At 41.3% G+C, this 19,763-nt stretch overlaps 1 protein-coding gene across 1 annotated transcript in view; it reads right to left on the bottom strand.

Moving 5' to 3' along the window:
• Positions 1-19,298, bottom strand: part of LOC133442608 (zinc finger protein 160-like) — a 137,424-nt gene extending 118,126 nt beyond the window's left edge. The window contains exon 1 of the mRNA XM_061720614.1: positions 19,198-19,298. Within this exon, the coding sequence (XP_061576598.1) occupies positions 19,198-19,257 (60 nt within the window). The 5' untranslated portion in view covers positions 19,258-19,298. The remainder of the gene's footprint in view (positions 1-19,197) is intronic.
• Positions 19,299-19,763: the final 465 nt, after the last annotated feature.

Genomic DNA, 19,763 nt, shown 5'->3' with positions numbered 1-19,763 from the left:
AATAAATAAATAAAATTGTCCTTTTTAAAAAAAGATATATGAACTGAGCAGTCAAAAATAAAGCCCGTGAGCCAGTGACAAATACAACCAAGGCAGAGTCCTCTTCCTGCACGGTGCAGTGTTGCTGTAGCTTTTGCAGGATGGGTAAAATCTCACCATAGGTCGCACTTTTGTCACTGGAGACTGCCAGTGTAAAGGTGTAAAGCTTTTGCATGAGCAGCACAAACTCCTCTGCTCTTCTTAAGTCCTCATTTTATCAAGAGTGGCATGTGTTTGGGTGGCTTGAGGGGTAACATACACAACTTAAATTCTTACTATTGGGCTTTTCAATTCAATTAAATTGTATTTGTATAGCGTCTAATACAACAAAAGTTGTCTCCAGGATCTTTCCAGAGACCCAGAACATGAACCCCCGAGCAGTTATTACATAAACAATGGCAGGTAAAAACTCCCCTGGTGGGAGAAAAACCTTATAGCCAAACAGTGGCAAGGAAAAACTTCCCTTTAGGAGGAAGAAACCTGGACCAGGACCTGGATCATAAGGGGGGACCGTCCTGGGAGTCGGGGACGTCAGCCGCACAGCAGGCAGGTGGAAGCAGCAACGGGATGACCAGAGGTGGGGACCGCAGGCAGGTGGATGCAGCAGCGGGATGACCGGGGGTGGGGACCGCAGGCAGGTGGATGCAGCAGCGGGTTGACCGGGGGTGGGGACCGCAGGCAGGTGGATGCAGCAGCGGGTTGACCGGGGGTGGGGACAGCAGGCAGGTGGAAGCAGCAGCGGGTTGACCGGGGGTGGGGACAGCAGGCAGGTGGAAGCAGCAGTGGGATGACCGGGGGTGGGGACAGCAGGCAGGTGGAAGCAGCAGTGGGATGACCGGGGGTGGGGACAGCAGGCAGGTGGAAGCAGCAGCGGGTTGACCGGGGGTGGGGACCGCAGGCAGGTGGAAGCAGCAGTGGGATGACCAGGGGTGGGGACCGCAGGCAGGTGGAAGCAGCAGTGGGATGACCAGGGGTGGTGACCGCAGGCCATCACGCAGCTCCCGAAGCTCCGGCCCAATCATCAAGTCCGAGGTTAGGTGCAGGGTCAGGGAAAGGTTGAGAAGGGGCAGGGCCTTTTCATTTGATTCTATGTTGCCTGCAATATAAAGTATCTTACTGAGCACGTTTTGCTTCTCCTTAAGGACCACTTTAGCCAGTCCCACACTTTTGCCAGGGTGGGATGTCTTCATCCATACAAATCACCAAGCGAATTCTTGCGGGCCAGTTGGAAATTGCAGTGCAGTTATACAGTTTCTGAGTCCTAGTATATATTTAGTGTTGACCAATTTAATGGTTTTGAAGTTATTTGTGTTTTTCTTAAGTAATATTTGTTTTCTTTTTTAACGTCTAGAACTATTTCTTCAAATCTTTGACCCTCCCTGCCAGGCTTAAAAAAAACCACCGAAGAAAGTCATGAGGAACCTTTTGGGGTGAAGTTTGCCAAAAACCTTGGAATTTCAAGATTCCACCAACAGGGCAAGGAGCAAAAGAACACCCTACGGTCAGCGTTTTTAGATACAACCCCATTATTATCACTGGATGATTAATGTTTGTTTAACCCTTTCGGACCTACCATAGAACAAGTCCATCTACGAGTATTTTTATTTCCTATGCATCAAAACAACCCATATAAGTCAATCTTTGATAATCTGTATGTTACAAAACCATACTAACTAAATAAACTGCCAAAAAGTGCAAATAACTACCAAAACAATCTTTTTATTTTACACATATTTCTCTAAATACAGAAATCCCATAGCTAGATCCCTCAAAATTGTCAATGGAAAAAAGTAACACAAAAGCCTATCAAACCACAGGAAATTTATTTGGAATTAATTCATACTTTAGTTTCTGAGATACATCATTTTCCATATTGCGTTTAGATATCGTGTCTTCATCTGCACTGAATTCAGCTTTGCTCACGGTAAACCGTTTCGCCCACACGGACTTTGGTGGATCCATAATATGTTTGTGTGTGGGCTTGTATAGTGAATATGTAGTGCTCGTATGGAGTGTGTGGGTTGTAGCTGAGTAATCATTAGAGGTGGGTGCAATTCATCGATGTGTTGATGCATCGCGATGCATCACGTGACGATTTGGAATCGATTCATTTAAATTTTTTTTTTTCTTTTTAAGTTATCCTTTCCACATTCCAGACTGAATAAGCTCCTGAGTCATTTCCTTTTCAAGAATGCACATTTCTTATTGTTCACTTGAAATATGGCAGATATGTTTACACTAAGTTCATATCTAGTTTACTTGGGCCGCTCGGTGGCGCAGTGGGTTAAGCAGCGGCTCATATACTGAGGCTACAGTCCTCCTCCTGCTGCGTGTCTTCCCCGTTCTCTCTCTCTACCCCTTTCCAGTCTGCATCTCCAATAAAGGGTTAATATCTAGTTTACTTGAATTAATGAACTCATTAAATCCAGGGCTTGACCGTTTTCAGTGTTTTCACCAATAGAGGGCGCTCTCATGCAAGTGCAGCTTTCCCTGGTCAAAGTTAAGGAAGTCAAAGAGCAAATGTTTACATAGTCATAAAATACATTATTTTGTGTCTTTGAAAAATACATGTCAAATGTTCAAAAAACCTTGTTATTTACTTAATGAGTGTTGTTAGAGGAACTGAGTTAATTGATTGGATATTTATTTACAAATGTAGCCACAGATGGAGACAAAATCAATCTTGTATGGAAAAAAGCATTAAAAATCACAATAATCGAAGAATCGTGACACCAATAATCGAAATCAAATCTACAATCGTTATAATCGAAGAGTCGAAGCTCCAATAATCGAAATCAAATCGAATCGTGAGGTACCCTTGTTTGCACACCGCTAGTATTGACTAAGGATGCTATATATATGGAGGAGAAACAAACCTATTGTGGTCAAGTGAGCACAGTGTGGAAAGAGAAATATGGTTTTCCTGGTAATCTTGTCACAACGGAAGTACTGACCCTGCAGTTGGCTTTAAAACAAGACATTGTGAAAGCACGGGAGAAGAAAAGAAAAGCAGAATTAAAGGTCCACTATGGATTTTCTGAGCAGTGGCTGGCTGGGAGTAAGAAAAAGAAGGCTGAAAAAATAAATGCAATGATAAAAGAAGATGAAGAAAGGACTTCTTCACGGAGAACCCGTGATGTTGAGGACGGTAATAGGGGACGCCCTAATGACCAGTCGGACTCTGACGACTTAGCTGACCAAAACGAACCTGAGACTGCTGAAACGAATACGCGTGACTCCCGTAAGGATCGTAGAGATCCTGTTAAACTGAAAAAGATCTCGAAACGTGCTTTTTCTGCACCATCTCGGGTTCAACCAACCCGAGACGTAAAAACAAAAACATAAAGTTGAACCTCGCAAACAAAAGAAAGACTTGTATCCTGTGTCCGACCTTAAACAAATAAAACAAAAACCTGGATATGGTAAAACGGACTCAGGCTCCGGCTCCGACTCAGACTCTGACCCAGGATGTGCCGCGCCCCCCACCGACCTGAGTTGTCCATTAATCCAGGTGGCTAATCCGCGTTACGGTCAAGGGGGTGATGATAACCCCCCATAAGGATAATCAGTAGAAAACGATATAGAGATCCAACAAATCCATTATTCCTTCAGTTAAATTTGTTGAAATTTCATGAATTAGTAGATTATAGTATTCTGCAAATTATGTTTAAAGCTCATAAAAAAACTTTACCAATCAACATTCAGAAAAGATTTAAAAAAAGAGAAAGCAAGTATAACTTAAAAGGAACAGAGATTTTTATAAAACCAAGATTCAGGACTAAATTGATGGAACGTTGTGTTTCTGTGAAAGAATCAGTTTATGGAACAATCTGAATAAAGAAAACAAAGAATCCAAATCAAACATTACATTTAAAAGAACAATTAAAGCCTGTATGTTAAGGAAATATAACGTAACATGTTGAGTTTTATTCACCTTCCCTTAGGCGTGGGTAATTTTATTTTAATTTTATTTTAAATTTTATTTTATTTTTGTTGTTTTTATTCACTTAGTTGTTTTTTTATTAATATTATTTTTAAAGTATGTTATTTGCGAAAGGGGCAGATCAGATAAGATTCTTCTTCTTTCTGCTCCCTTTTCATTCACAAGTTAGGAACATTTGTATTTGTATTGAATTGTTTTGTTTTTTGAATTAAATAAAGAATAAAATGAAAATAACCCGACCATTATGGTTTTTCGAGCGTGGTCCAAAGATGGAATGATGAAAGCTGCTGATGGTCTTGCAGACCCATTTCAGGATGCCGACCAGTTCACAACTGACTTGGTAGAATTGATGAACAGCTTTCACCTGAATGGCTTAGAGGTGCTTCATGTAGTCAGTAAAAAACTTGGGCACAGACTTGGACGTGTACAAGGTGACTTCACTATAAGACTTTCATAGACCAAATCACAGCATTTCTACCATTAGAGAAGCTAACATTGGAAAAATATAACCGTGGCCATCTCTTTCAAGAATTTTGGTTCTCATTATTTTCTGGTTTAGAGAACTTCATTACGCCGATTGCTGTTTTATTGCTGTCATTTACTTTATGTATCTGTAGGTATTTGAGTATTGATACCCCTACTGTTACTTACTGATGGTTTTGTGTTTTTTTTGGGGGGTGGGGGGGTGGTCGGGGGTTGTAGGCGAGACTTGGCATGTGTGCACAAAAGAAAATTGTAAGACCTACTGTAATTAAGGATGTTTCTGATAGCCTTTCTTTTGTGAAATAAAAAGATATTGAAAAAAAAAAAAAAAAAAAAAAAAAACTTGGGCACAGACTTGGACGTGTACAAGGTGACTTCACTGGACATTTTTATTTATTTTATTTAACCTTTATTTTACCAGGAAAATCCCTTGAGACTGAATCTCTTTTACGAGGGAGACCTGGCCAAGAGGCTTAACTGGTGCAACAACAATAAAATCAATTTAAAAACAACAACAACAACAAACAGTGCAAACAACATTACAATACCTTACATTAAAAATAGCAGGTGCACATTTCTGTTAGTTTCTGCTTAAGAAGAACCTTGAATTCACCCAAAGAGATGAGTTCAGAAAGTTTAAGACAGTTCTGAATGTTGTTCCAGGACCAGGGAGCAGCGTAGGAGAAAGCTGCTTTGCCAAGTTCTGTATTAATCCTAGGGATTTTATACAGCTTCCGTGTGGAAGAGCGGGAGCTGTACACACTGTGAACTGGAGACAACAAGTTGGACAGATATGTGGGGAGTTTATTCAGAATGGCTTTGTAAATAAAAATAATCCAATGTTGTTGTCTCCTTTGGGTCAGTGGGGGCCAGGAGACCAGAGAATAGAGAACACAGTGATGTGTCCTAAACGCTGAGTTGGTAATAAAACGCAAAGCACTGTGATAAACTGTATCAAGGTAATGAAGCTTTGAGGAGGCAGCATGCATATAAATAATATCCCCGTAGTCCAGAGTGCTTAAAAAAGTTGCCTGTACCAGTTTTTTCTTGGCAACAATGTTAAAACAGGTTTTGTTTCTATAATAAAACCCCAGCAAAGCCCTCAGTTTCTTTACCAGATGAGACACATGTTCTGAAAATGACAGTTTGTCATCCAACCAGATACCCAGGTATTTATATGATGCTACTCTTTCAATAGTTTCTCCTCCTGTAGTTTGTATACCAAGATGGATGGTGTTGGTTGAACGGGTTCTGGTAAAAGTCATAAATTTGGTCTTTTTGGCGTTGAGGACCAACTTTAGTTCAGTCAGTGATGTCTGGAGCTGTTCAAAAGCAGACTGGAGATCATTGATGGCTTGGGAAAGAGAGGGGGCGATCGAATGAATAACTGTGTCATCTGCGTAAAGATGGATTTTTGCACTGTTCAGATTCCTCCCGATGTCATTAATAAAAATTGTAAATAGGACAGGAGCCAAAACAGAACCTTGAGGGACCCCATTGGAAATTGTGATAAAGTCTGACTGGTGCCCATCTGTAGCTACACATTGGGTCCTGTCTGTAAGATAATTCCTGAACCAGTGAACAGCTGGGTCAGAAAAGCCAATATCTTTGAGTTTTTTAAGCAGTAATCCATGGTTAACAGAATCAAAAGCCTTGGTTAAATCAATAAACAGTGCAGCACAGTGTTTCTTCTGGTCTAAAGCATTACAGATGTCATTAAGCACAGACATCGTTGCAGTTATGGTGCTATGTCCTGCCCTAAAACCAGACTGCGTTTCACACAGAATATTATTGTTTACCAAGTACTGTTTTATCTGAAAATTTACTTGAGATTCTAATATTTTAGCTAGAATTGGCAATTTTGAGATAGGGCGATAGTTGTTGAGATCAGTTGGGTCCCCACCTTTAAAAAGTGGCACAACAAAAGCTGATTTCCATATTGTGGGGATGATATTCATTTGGAGGCTCAGATTAAAAATATGAGAAATGGGTTCAGCAATAAAATCAGCTGCAGTTTTCAGGAGATAAGGGTCCAAATTATCTGGTCCAGGAGATTTTCTTGGATTAATAGCTTTAAGAGCTTTCCTTATTTCCACACATGGAATAGGTTGAAAAGAGAAGCAGTTTTGACTTTTGTCAGTGTTATATGAATGCGTCTCACCAGCTGAGCTTGGGGTTTTTTCAGCTGCACATATGTTGGAGACAGAACCAGCTGACTTAAAGTGCTCATTAAAACATTTTATAATGCCTTCTTTGGAAGTAGTTTCAACTGCATTAACCTTAATTTTTTCTGGTAAGCTTGATTTGATTTTGGTATTGGATAAGGATTTTATTTGTTTCCAAAACTTTGTTGGGTTGTTTAGGTTTTCTGAAATAGAATTTAAATAGTATTCTGATTTTGTTTTCTTAGTCAAGGCTGTGCATTTGTTTCTTAAGGCCTTAAAAGTTGTCCAATCAGCAGGTGCATTAGTGGAGCGCGCTTTAGTCCAGGATAAATTTCTTTCCCTGATTAGTTTGGCAAGTTCTTCTGTAAACCAAGGGTTATCTTTTCCAGATATTCTAAATTTCTTTATAGGGGCATGTTTGTCACAAATCATTTTAAATGACTTGTAAAAATGTTCCCAAGCACACTCCACATCATTTATTAGACTGACTCTGCCCATATCACTTTCGTACAAATCACCAAGGAAGGTTTGTTTTTGAAAATGTTTGAAGTATCTTTTAAAAATATAGCGAGGTTTGGATTTACTTAGTTTGGAATCTCTTATTGTGGAAATTGTACAGTGATCGCTTACATCGTTGCAGAATACTGCAGTTGATGGATATTTATAGGGCATGTTTGTAAGTATTAGATCTAGTAGGGTGGCTTTATTCTGATCTTTTGGGTTTAGCCTAGTAGGAGCACTTATCATTTGTGTGAGGTTCAATGAATTGCATAAATCTTTGATACCATCAGATGCAGAGGAAAGCCAGTCCCAGTTAAGATCGCCCATGAGAAGAACCTCAGTGTCACAGAGATTTTGTAGGGCCTCAAACAGTGAGGATACTGCTTCTTTAGTGGCTGATGGGGGTCTGTAGCATCCAACTACAGTCAAGTGATGATTTTTATTCAAATTGACTTTAATTGCAAGCAGCTCAAATTGTCTAGCTTTGGAGATTGAAAGTGACACAGAGCCAGAGAATTTTGATTTTACATAGATTGCAACCCCGCCTCCTTTACCTACTCGGTCGGATCTATAAATATTGTAGCCATCAATAGCAATTAGATCATCGGATATTGACCTTTTTAACCAAGTTTCTGAAAGAACCAAGATATCAACATCAGTTGTAAGAGTCCATAGCTTTATCATGTCTAATTTAGGTAAAAGACTTCTAACATTGAGGTGCATGAAGCCTAGACCTGATCTACTTTTGAAATCTTCTGGTGTAAGAATACTTTGTGCAGGACCAGGATTTGGCTGTATATTACCTGAAACCAACAGCAACAATAAAATAACATTCTTGAGTTTCTTTGCACATGAAATTTTGACAGATGAGGAAACATTGACATTGTTCATACTGTTCAACCAGTCTATATACGGATTAAAAATGTCATTTAGTGCTTTTAGCGACTCCAAATATAACAACATGCTTCCTTGCTTCCTTTGCGTATTAAACAGTTTTTGTTGCAACCTAGGGTGAATTTCATTGTGAAGATTAAGATTGTCTCTGTCAACAGGAGAATGTGAGCCTGGAAAGTCAGGAAGTGGGCATGTATGCAACAAAACTAGTCCAGAAGGTCCAAGAAGAGTGATGATAATTAATAAATAAACCCACCAAGTCATCATGATTGTTTGGAGAATGTAGTGTGCAGTAGCTTCAGATCTTCTATGTAGCTGGCGACAGGGCCTCTGTGTAGCTTCAGAGCTTCTCCACAGTTAACTTCTGCATGTGAGATGTTCTGGTGAATGCAGGAGTCCAGATATAATCCAGCTGGCAGGCTGAAGGTTCTCACAGTTTTAGCCTGTGAGATGTTCCGGTGAATGCAGGAGTCCAGTTATAATACAGCTGGCAGGCTGAATGTTGCCAAAGCAAAGGCCGTGCTGGACCTCAATGGGCCTCACTAGGCCTCTTTCCACCACAGTAGCTCCTGTTCACTTGTAAGCACAGGATGTGCATCCCAGCAATTTCAGCTACTATTCTTGGTTGTGGATTTTGTAGTTAACAATAAAGTCTGAATAAAATCCCTTAGAAAATAGAATCAATCAAATAAAAATCCTAATCCAAGGATCAAGGAGAAAGACACAAACAAATTGCTGCACCAGCGGCCATCTTGGCATGTCTTGGACATGACGCAGCAAATCCTCCAGTGATTTTACCTGCTGACTCTCAGGCCTTGACCAAAGCGGTAACACGGTTAAACAATCGCATTATTAAGATCTTCCGTAGGGGAGCAGACTACACCCGTATTGCAGCATGCAAACAAAAGGATCCAGAACCTGCTGAAGAATACCTAGTTCATTTAGAAGCAGTTTTCAGGCATACCGTAGATGACCATTTAGTAGCCCGGGCGTTTAATATGCTAAATCCACTTGGACCCCAGGCGTTTATAAGAACCAGGCGGGTATTTGCACCAGGCTACAATTTATTTTTGCAATGAGCAGCACCAGACCATTACTTACAAAGAACATATGAGATCACCATAGTACCACTGGAACTAAAATTGTACACACTGTACACAACACAACACCTCACGACGAGCTCCCGATCACAAATCGTGAGGTCGCAAGAAAATCAAGCGTGTTTGAAATCCTGGTCGCTCCTCGTGAAGGAATCACAGTTGAAGCAGCTGCGACCCGATTTGCCTCATCCTTTCACAGAGAGCATGCACAATCTCTGATGTTACGTCAAAAACTATTATTTGTAGTTTAAGTTTTGCAAATTCACATTACAAATCATGTTTTAATAGCAAAAAAAAAAAGAGCGCATTTCCACATGGTGCGGGTCGCCGCGTACCCTGCACCGTAGGCTCTGCGTTGGTGTAACGCGGAACCATAAATCAGCCTTACGGCGTACCCTGCACCGTAGGCTCTGCGTTTTGCGGTACGCGTTCTTTGTTGTGTCTAAAAATGATTCGCAGATTCACACACCCAATCAGAAACGGTACAGATATTTTGGGATTTTAATATATAAAAAAATAAAATTAAAAATAATAAAGAATCCCCTCGCCGCTTCACTCCGCTCACATGCTCTGTCTGTGTAACGGCGATACACGGAGCTGATCAGAGCAGTATGAACGATACTGTACACAATACAATGCAAATACAGTGTTATTACCAGGTTCTTACCGGTAGTCGCCCGGGTGTTTAATTGAACCGGCGTTTATTATGCCAAATGGGCTCGGACCCCCCGCGGCTATTAGAGCACAGGCGCGTATTTGCGCGCGGGCGACTATTTGGTCATCTACGGTAATTCTGGTATTCCTTATGACCCTGCAGACAATGGAGCTTACCAGCAACAATTGAAAAAAGCGTTCCTGGAGGGACCACTGCCCACAGTGCAACACTTTGTAACGAAGTACTGGGTTCATCAGACTCTGTAGCACACGCTGTGGAATTTGGCGTGCGTATGCTGCAGAAGAAGACACAGAATATGTTGAATACTCTGGTGATCATTGGAGTGATGGGCGGGGCAATCTATGGGGAAGAGATCATTTCCACCGTAGACGAGGGGGGAGGAATGCAGGAGGAAATTGGGAAAACAGACGGAAATCTGATCACAATTGCTGGCATTGCGGGAAACCTGGGCATGTTTCCAGGGATTGCAAGACTAATCCTGCAAATAAAAGAAAACAGCCACAGCAAGATAAATGCCCAAATAATCCCAACTCAGCCCAACAGAAATGACTAGTACCTGAACCTCCGAAACAGGGTCCAAACGATGTGGTAGACATCTTTGCAGCCCTTAAACATGCCCGTCAAAATAATGAACTGCCATTCATAACCCTCAGTATTCAAGGGGAAAACTATCGCTGTCTTTGTGATTCTGGGGCTTGTAGAACTGTTTTACAAACTACTCCCCGAAAAGTAACTTTATCTTCGGATGAAGTAGATGTGAAAACAGCAAGTGGACACGTGGCTAAACATCAGTTGACAAATCCAGTTTTCATGTGCCACAAGGACACCGGAAGAACAGCTTCCTGTCCTGTTCTGGTCGACCCTTCATGCCCAGTAAATTTGTTAGGCAGAGATTTAATGTGCCTGCTGGATATTTCCATCATTGGAACCAAGAGCGGAATGAGAGCAGAGATAACCCCAGCTGATTCTCAGGATGTCTTTGTCGCACAGGGAATGGGGATTCAGGACAATCCAGGACAAACAGAGCCATGTCAAGCTTCGTGCCCTCATCCATCAGACTCATAAACAGCTGATCTTACCTATTCATTTTTGTACCAGCTTTTATACATATTTAAAAAAAAATCATTGTATTTATCACGCACTTAACGGGGGACTTATATTTTTTGTCTCTCTTTCTCTCATGTTTTATCTATGCTATGGTTTTACAGCATTTAAGTCCAGCAGTATTTGTGATTGCCCAATGTAAGTTGCTTTATATTGATTGTTTGGTTTGTTTCTGTACTGTCCTGTTGCATATATTATCTGTACACGCACTGATGCTGATGCTTTTACACAAATGAAGTTCCTAACGGATAAATAAAGTTATTTATTATTATTATTGTTATTACCACATTATTGGTGGGCCCTAGATCTGGGTAACCAAACAGTAGCAGATGAAATATTGCAAGTTACAAAAACTAAAGTCAAACAGGGGGAGTTTATGCCTCGTGACGCCCTCCATGTAACTAAGAGGTATAACACAACCCCTGGCCCAGATCCATCTTATGATACAAAGCTTCATAAACTACGAGATCAGGTCATTACGGTTTCCCATTTGTACATCTCTCCGGATGGAGACTCAGTCTGTTCGGTAATATTGTCTCAAGAACAGAAAAAAACTCCTGTATCAGCCTCTCCTGCACATCTCAGTGTGCAGAGTAACATGCAGAGATTGGAAGGAAATGTCACATATTCTGAGCACAGCTGAATCAGACACATATGATCCAAAAACGGAAAGAGATGGCTGGCGTACAGGCAGGCGCACTCATTACCTGTGGCGTACACTCATTTGAAGTCCCTTGTTCTTATTCAGCACAAACAGCAGAACTACCCGGGATCGGAGCTCCAAACAAACCCCTCTGGAGATGCTGCTGCTGCTCGGTTGTAGAACCAACCACATGTTTCCAGAACCGACCACATGTTTCCAGAACCAACCACACGTTTCCAGAACCAACCACATGTTTCCAGAACCGACCACATGTTTCCAGAACCGACCACATGTTTCCAGAACCAACCACATGTTTCCAGAACCAACCACATGTTTCCAGAACCGACCACATGTTTCCAGAACCGACCACATGTTTCCAGAACCAACCACATGTTTCCAGAACCGACCACATGTTTCCAGAACTGAACACATGTTTCCAGAACCAACCACATGTTTCCAGAACCAACCACATGTTTCCAGAACTGAACACATGTTTCCAGAACCAACCACATGTTTCCAGAACCAACCACATGTTTCCAGAACCAACCACATGTTTCCAGAACCGACCACATGTTTCCAGAACTGAACACATGTTTCCAGAACCAACCACATGTTTCCAGAACCAACCACATGTTTCCAGAACTGAACACATGTTTCCAGAACCGACCACATGTTTCCAGAACCGAACACATGTTTCCAGAACTGAACACATGTTTCCAGAACCGACCACATGTTTCCAGAACCGACCACATGTTTCCAGAACCGACCACATGTTTCCAGAACCGACCACATGTTTCCAGAACCAACAACATGTTTCCAGAACTGAACACATGTTTCCAGAACCGACCACATGTTTCCAGAACCAACCACATGTTTCCAGAACCGAACACATGTTTCCAGAACCGACCACATGTTTCCAGAACCGACCACATGTTTCCAGAACCGACCACATGTTTCCAGAACCGAACACATGTTTCCAGAACCGACCACATGTTTCCAGAACCGACCACATGTTTCCAGAACCAACAACATGTTTCCAGAACTGAACACATGTTTCCAGAACCAACCACATGTTTCCAGAACCGACCACATGTTTCCAGAACCGACCACATGTTTCCAGAACCAACAACATGTTTCCAGAACTGAACACATGTTTCCAGAACCGACCACATGTTTCCAGAACCAACCACATGTTTCCAGAACCGAACACATGTTTCCAGAACCGACCACATGTTTCCAGAACCGACCACATGTTTCCAGAACCGACCACATGTTTCCAGAACCGACCACATGTTTCCAGAACCGACCACATGTTTCCAGAACCGAACACATGTTTCCAGAACCGACCACATGTTTCCAGAACCGACCACATGTTTCCAGAACCAACCACATGTTTCCAGAACTGAACACATGTTTCCAGAACCAACCACATGTTTCCAGAACCGACCACATGTTTCCAGAACCAACCACATGTTTCCAGAACTGAAGACACACGGGTTGGTGGGACTTTGTGTTTTAACTTTAGATTGTGTGTTTTAACTTTATTTTTTTACCTTGTCTGCACACATATTAATGATTGATACCATGAAGGTAGAAACCAAAAGGTATATATATATATGTACATTATTACTATATGTAATATATATATATATACACATATATATACGCATACATATGCGTACACATACATAAATATACACATACCGCTACCTAACCCCAAAAACTACTAAAATATGTTTTAACTTTAGACTATGTGTTTTAACTTTAGATTGTGTGTTTTAACTTTATATTATGTGTTTTAACTTTAGATTGTGTGTTTTAACTTTATATTATGTGTGTTGTATGGATTACTATGTAGGAACTCCATTACCCAGCATGCCCTAAGCTTAGCACATGCGCAGTAGCTTCAGCAGAGCGCCAGCTGAAAGTGTGGAGTTGTTGTTGTTGCCATGACAACCGCAGTCGGTTATTATAACGGTCGGGGAATAAACGTCTTGATGAGACCAGCTACACGCCTCGTCTGCTATATACATTTATATTAAGACAGACAACACATGGTGTCAGAATGGGCCGCGAGTAATTATAAGAAGAAGTTTTTACCGCGAGAGAGCCACGGAAGAGGAGTAAGTTTAAAAAAACAAAAAAAAAAAAGTTGCCGGTCTCGACGTGAGTTAAACAGACACAGCAACGGCTACATTGGCTGCAACCGACGGTGACAGTGAAACGGGAGAAGAGGGACAGATCGAACAAGTAAAAGAGGATCTGGAGCCCCAATTGGAGGAAAACCAGCAACCAGAAAGAGCTGAGGAAGCCCCATTACCCCGTCGTTCTGTCATGGATAGGCTAAGTCCGCCCACTTGTATGCAGTTGACTGGTAATCTTGCTGATAACTGGAAACGTCTTAAGCAGACATTCAATATATATTTGGCAGCAAGTGGAGCAGGGGGTGATGATGAAAAACTGAAAGCTAACATCCTCTTGCATGTAATTGGAGAAGATGCATTGGACATATATAATAGCTTTCAGCTGAATGATGATAATCTGACTTTGGCAGCGCTAATGAAGCAGTTTGAAGAGTATTTTGTGCCAAAGCAGAATGTGACCTTTGAGAGGTACAAGTTTTTCACCCATGACCAAAAGCAAGGAGTACCTTTTGATCAGTACTTAGCAGAGCTACACACACTCAGCAAGATATGTGAATTTGAGAATCTGAGAGATTCACTAGTGAGGGACAGGATTGTCTGTGGAACAGTGGATAACGCACTCAGAGAAAGACTGCTCAGAGAAAATGGACTTACACTAGATAAATGTGTCAGCAAGTGCAGAGCAGCAGAGACCACCCGTGCACAAGAAAAAGAGCTGCGGAGAGGTGAAACAGCAGTGCATAAAGAGCAGAGGAAAAGGAAAACATTTACCAAACAAAAAGAGAAAGAGTTCACATGTGGTAAATGTGGAGGCAAGCACAAGCCAATCCTGCAACAACTGTGGAAAAAGCAATCATTATGCAAAATGTTGCAAAGCATCTTCAAGAAAGAAAGTTCACACAGTTGAAGAGGATGATGATGAAGAAGAAGAAGATGAATTCATTGTCGATGTTGTGCAGGTTAATGAAGTTAGTCACTCTGAAAAAGCTGAATGGATTGTGCCAATTGAACTGAATAAGACAGTTATTCCGTTCAAAATTGATACTGCTGTCTATTGAGGACTACAAAACACTGCCTGTGAAGAGCAAAATACGTCCAATAAAAACAAAAGTGACAGGATACACTGGAGAAAGCGTTCCTGTTAAGGGCGGCTGCATAGCAACCTTCAAGCACAAAGGTCGGCAGATAAAAGCACAATTACTGATCGTGGATAAGAGAGTTCAACCAATCCTCGGGCTCAGTGCAAGTGAAAAGCTCAATCTAGTCAAAAGAGTGTTTGTAGTGACATCATCCGAGACTGCAAAGGAACAACACTCACTCATGGAAGAGTATAAAGACTGTTTTGAAGGACTGGGATCTTTACCTGGAAAACACAAATTACATGTGGATGAAAGTGTCCCTCCTGTTGTGCATCCCTGCAGGAAAGTTCCGTTTGCACTACGGGAGAAACTAAAAGATGAACTGGCGCGCATGGAGAAACTAGAGGTCATCAGGAAAATTGATGAGCCCTCTGACTGGGTCAGTTCGCTGGTCATAGTCCAAAAGAAAACAGGCGCCCTGAGAGTTTGCTTGGACCCAAGGGACCTTAATAAGGCAATAAAAAGAGAACATTTCAAGCTACCAACCGGAGAGGAAATCATGGCACAGTTTGCTGGAGCTAAATGGTTCAGCAAACTCGATGCTTCGTCAGGTTTCTGGCAAATGAGACTAGACGAGCAGAGTTCGAGACTGTGCACATTCAACACACCTGAGGGCAGGTACAGAATTCTTCGTCTGCCGTATGGCATCTTGTCAGCGCCTGAAGTCTACCACAAGACCATACACATGATATTTGAACACATACGAGGAGTAGACACCATGATGGATGACATCATCGTATGGGGATCTACAAGACAAGAGCACGACGAAAGACTGAGACAAGTGCTAGACAAGACTAGAGAAGTGAATCTAAGACTCAATAAAGACAAATGCGAGTTCGGAGTGAAATCACTTACCTTCGTGGGAGATGTTGTCAGCGAAGAGGGGGTCAAGCCTGACCCGAGAAAAACTTCAGCAATCAACAACATCGAAAGACCCAAGAACAAGGAGGAAGTCAGACGATTCATGGGAATGGTCACCTATCTCGCCAAATTTGTACCACAGCTGTCGACACAGTCATCACCACTCAGAAGCCTTCTCGTAGAAAAGAACGAGTGGATCTGGTCCCATGAACAGGAGAAATGCTTTCCTGAAACTGAAAGAGCTTCTGACAAGTGAGCCGGTGCTAAAGTTCTACGATCCAGAGAAGAGTTCTAGGATCTCGGCGGATGCATCACATTACGGCTTGGGAGCAGTGCTGCTGCAGCAGCATGACAAGCAGTGGCTGCCAGTCGCCTATGCGTCCAGGGCCTTGACGAGTGCCGAGACCACGTACGCTCAAATAGAAAAGGAACTTTTAGCAAGCCTCTATGCATGTGAGCGTTTCCACCAATACGTCTATGGTCAAGCTTTTGAAGTGGAAACTGACCACAAGCCTCTCGTGTCCATAATGGCCAAACCGCTGAATGACTGTCCTGTTAGGATACAGCGCATGTTGATCAGGCTGCAGAAATATGACGTGCACATGACATACACGCAGGGAAAATACATGTACACCGCTGACACCTTGTCTACAGCAGTGGATAAGGGCGAAAGTGCAGAAAACCACTGAAATCCAAGCGTATGTGGACATGATCATCACATCTCTACCGGTGTCTCCGGACAAAACAGAACAAATACGGAGAGAGACCACTGCAGATGAAACAATGAAGCAACTCAAGGTGACAATACAAAAAGGATGGCCTGAAAACAAAAGAGACTGCCCATTGAAAGTACAAGACAACTGGAATCACAGGGCAGAGCTCACTGTGGTGGACGACATTGTGTTAAAGGGGAGCAAATATGTCATTCCATCCTCACTACGCAAACAAATGCTCCAAAAGATACATGAAGGTCACCTCGGAGAAGTCAAGTGTAAACGCAGAGCAAGGGAAGTCATGTACTGGCCAAGAATCAATCATGACATCAGCCAGATAACAGCGTCATGTGAACTTTGCCGCACCTACAGGCCGAAACAACAAGCTGAGCCGCTAATACCTCACCCGGTGCCCCACAGACCATACTATAAAGTAGGAGCTGACTTATTTGACTGTGACGGAAAGAGTTACATAGTGGTTACCGACTACTTCTCAAACTATCCTGAAGTTGGAGCACTACAGTCGACCACATCTAAAGCAGTCATCAACTACCTCAAGACGGTCTTCGCCAGGCGCGGGGTCCCATGCGAACTGTTTTCGGACAATGGTGTTCAGTTCTCTAGCTGTGAGTTCGCCACCTTTGCCAAAGAATGGGGGTTCAGACACCCTACCTCCAGTCCAACCTATCCAAGGTCTAATGGCCTGGCAGAAAGCTCTGTGAAAATAGTGAAAAACTTGATGAAGAAATCAGAGGACGGAAGCGACTTTCAAAAGAGCTTACTGATCTACCGGAGTACACCTCTGCAGAACGGGCTTTCACCAGCACAAATGCTGATGGGTAGGCGCATACGCTCCAACCTGCCAGTGAATGAGGACTTGCTGACGCCCAGAGGTGCACACAAGGTCAGGAAAGACAAGGAGGAACAAAAAGTGAAACAAAAACGGTTGCATGACCGGACAGCAAAACATCTGCCTATGCTGAAGCCAGGGGACATGGTGCGTCTCAGGGAGAGAGTATTAATCAGTTGGAATTCTTACTGAGAAAAGTTTTTGAAATGCACTTTAGTTTAGTGTGGTCTTTCTTTAAATGACATTTCTTATTTAGGGGGAAAGATGTGTTGTATGGATTACTATGTAGGAACTCCATTACCCAGCATGCCCTAGGTGCTTAGCACATGCGCAGTAGCTTCAGCAGAGCGCCAGCTGAAAGTGTGGAGTTGTTAGAAACTGCCTAAGTGGAACTTTGTTCCCCAAAAAACAAAACAAAAATGATATACTACATACATTTGATAAAAAATCAATTGATAAATGAAGAACAATGTACCTAACATTTCCTATACCCCCCAAAACGAAAGAAACGCACTTTAAAATTATGAACAACATTTATCCTTCTAAAGAATTACTTAGATTACGCTTTAATATCGGTGACAATATGTGCACATTCTGTGAAAATTAAATGGAAACTACGGACCATATTTTCTTCTCTTGTGATGCAATACAAACATTCTGGAATAACCTTCACAGATTTATTAAACGGAAAATTGCATCGTTCCCATCCTCTATTTCTAAAGATAATGTAACTCTTGGTATGATCTTGAAAAACTAAAATGATGAAGATAAGATAAGATAAACCTTTAATAGTCCCACAGAGGGGAAATTTGCAATGAACTCTGTTGCAACGTAATCCTCTGCTTGGCAAAAATTTTTATCCACAAGAATAGGATACTAAAATCATCCCCCAAATGTTGTGTATTTATGAACGAATTTAAAATGTATGTGAAATCTCTAAAACTTATAACAACAATTAAGGCACGAAATTTATATGATCTCTTAAAGAATTTTCCTACTGAATTGAATAAAATCAGTCTGAATTCCCCCTTATAAAAGCTGCTTTTTTTCCTTACTAGTTTTATTACTTTACTGATTTAATTACTTATTTATATAAGTTCCTTTTATTTCATTATGTCTGTTTATTATTACCCCTTTACCCCTTTACCCTTACCCCCCCCACCCACTCACAACCAAGTGCTGATCGATCTAAGGGATTGTACTATCTAGTCCTATGAGCTCAACTATTTGATTCAGTCTGTTGCACTTTATGTTAAAGCATTTTAGAATATGTCACATTAGGGTCAGTTTTATGTTCCTTGTTACTCTTTCTGGATTTCTAATGCTGTTTTATATATATATATATATATATATATATATATATATATATATATATATATATATATATATATATATATATTACTATAATGCTGTTTTATTCGTCATTATTCACTCAGCTGTTGTAATCTTTTCTATTAATGACGTCATTATATGTACTACATGTGTTTAATTGTTGTTTATTATTACTGTTGTAATTGCACATGTAAATTATTACTACCTGCCTTGGGAACACATGAATGTGTTTTCACTAATTGTGACGTCGGACTTTTCTATAAAGTTTCTAAAAAAAAAAAAGTGTGGAGTTGTTGTTGTTGCCATGACAACCGCAGTCGGTTATTCTAACGGTCGGGGAATAAACGTGGTGATGAGACCAGCTACACATATACATTTATATATATGAAGACAGACAACACAGTATGTGTTTCAACATCACAATAAAACACTAACTGGTCCGTGTTTCCGCCACGTTCACACATTCAGACGGAAACACGTTGAAAACACGTTGAAAACACGTTTAAAACACGTTTCAAAGTCTCCGAGGAAGATCACGTGTTTGTGTTTTCTGGTTCCGTTCAAAGTTTCTGACCTGCAGAACCTGCAGAACCTGGACCTGAACACTGACCTGCAGACCAGAGGAAGATCCCGCTCTGGTCCTGATGCTGGACTCCTGGTCCCGGTCCATCTCCGAGTCCTAGTCCTGGTTCTGATCCTGCAGATCTTCAATCGTCTGCAAAACCTCCACTGTGAGGACGGAACCGGAACCACGTGACCTCTTTTAAAAAAAAACTTTATTATCCAAACTTGCTGAACAAACATCAACCATGTTTAAATAGTGTGAACCTGATATTGAAATGATTGTTAATTATATTACTGTAACAGATAAAATCCCATTGAAAAAACCCTCAGGGAATACCTTTAATCATAAATAAATACAACAATAACTGGAGTAAGTAGCTAAAACACAAAGGTTAGGAAGAGACAAAACCAAATGAGCAGAATGATCAGTGGAAGGTGGAGCTGCTTTAAGTTTCCAGAACAGACTCTTGGCAGGTACGTCGTCTAGTTGTTCTCCAGGTCCATGTATCTGAAAGAGAAACACATTTTATATGAATTATTTTTATATTTTTTTCAAGTTTTTTCAGTTTTTTTCAGATTTTTTTCAAGATTTTTCAGGGTTTTTTTTCAAGT

This window comes from Cololabis saira, chromosome 4, assembly GCF_033807715.1.
Source record: "Cololabis saira isolate AMF1-May2022 chromosome 4, fColSai1.1, whole genome shotgun sequence".
In the NCBI taxonomy this organism is placed as follows: Eukaryota; Metazoa; Chordata; class Actinopteri; order Beloniformes; family Belonidae; genus Cololabis; species Cololabis saira.
Note: the sequence above shows the minus strand (reverse complement) of the source record. Positions and strands in the feature narration are given on the sequence as shown.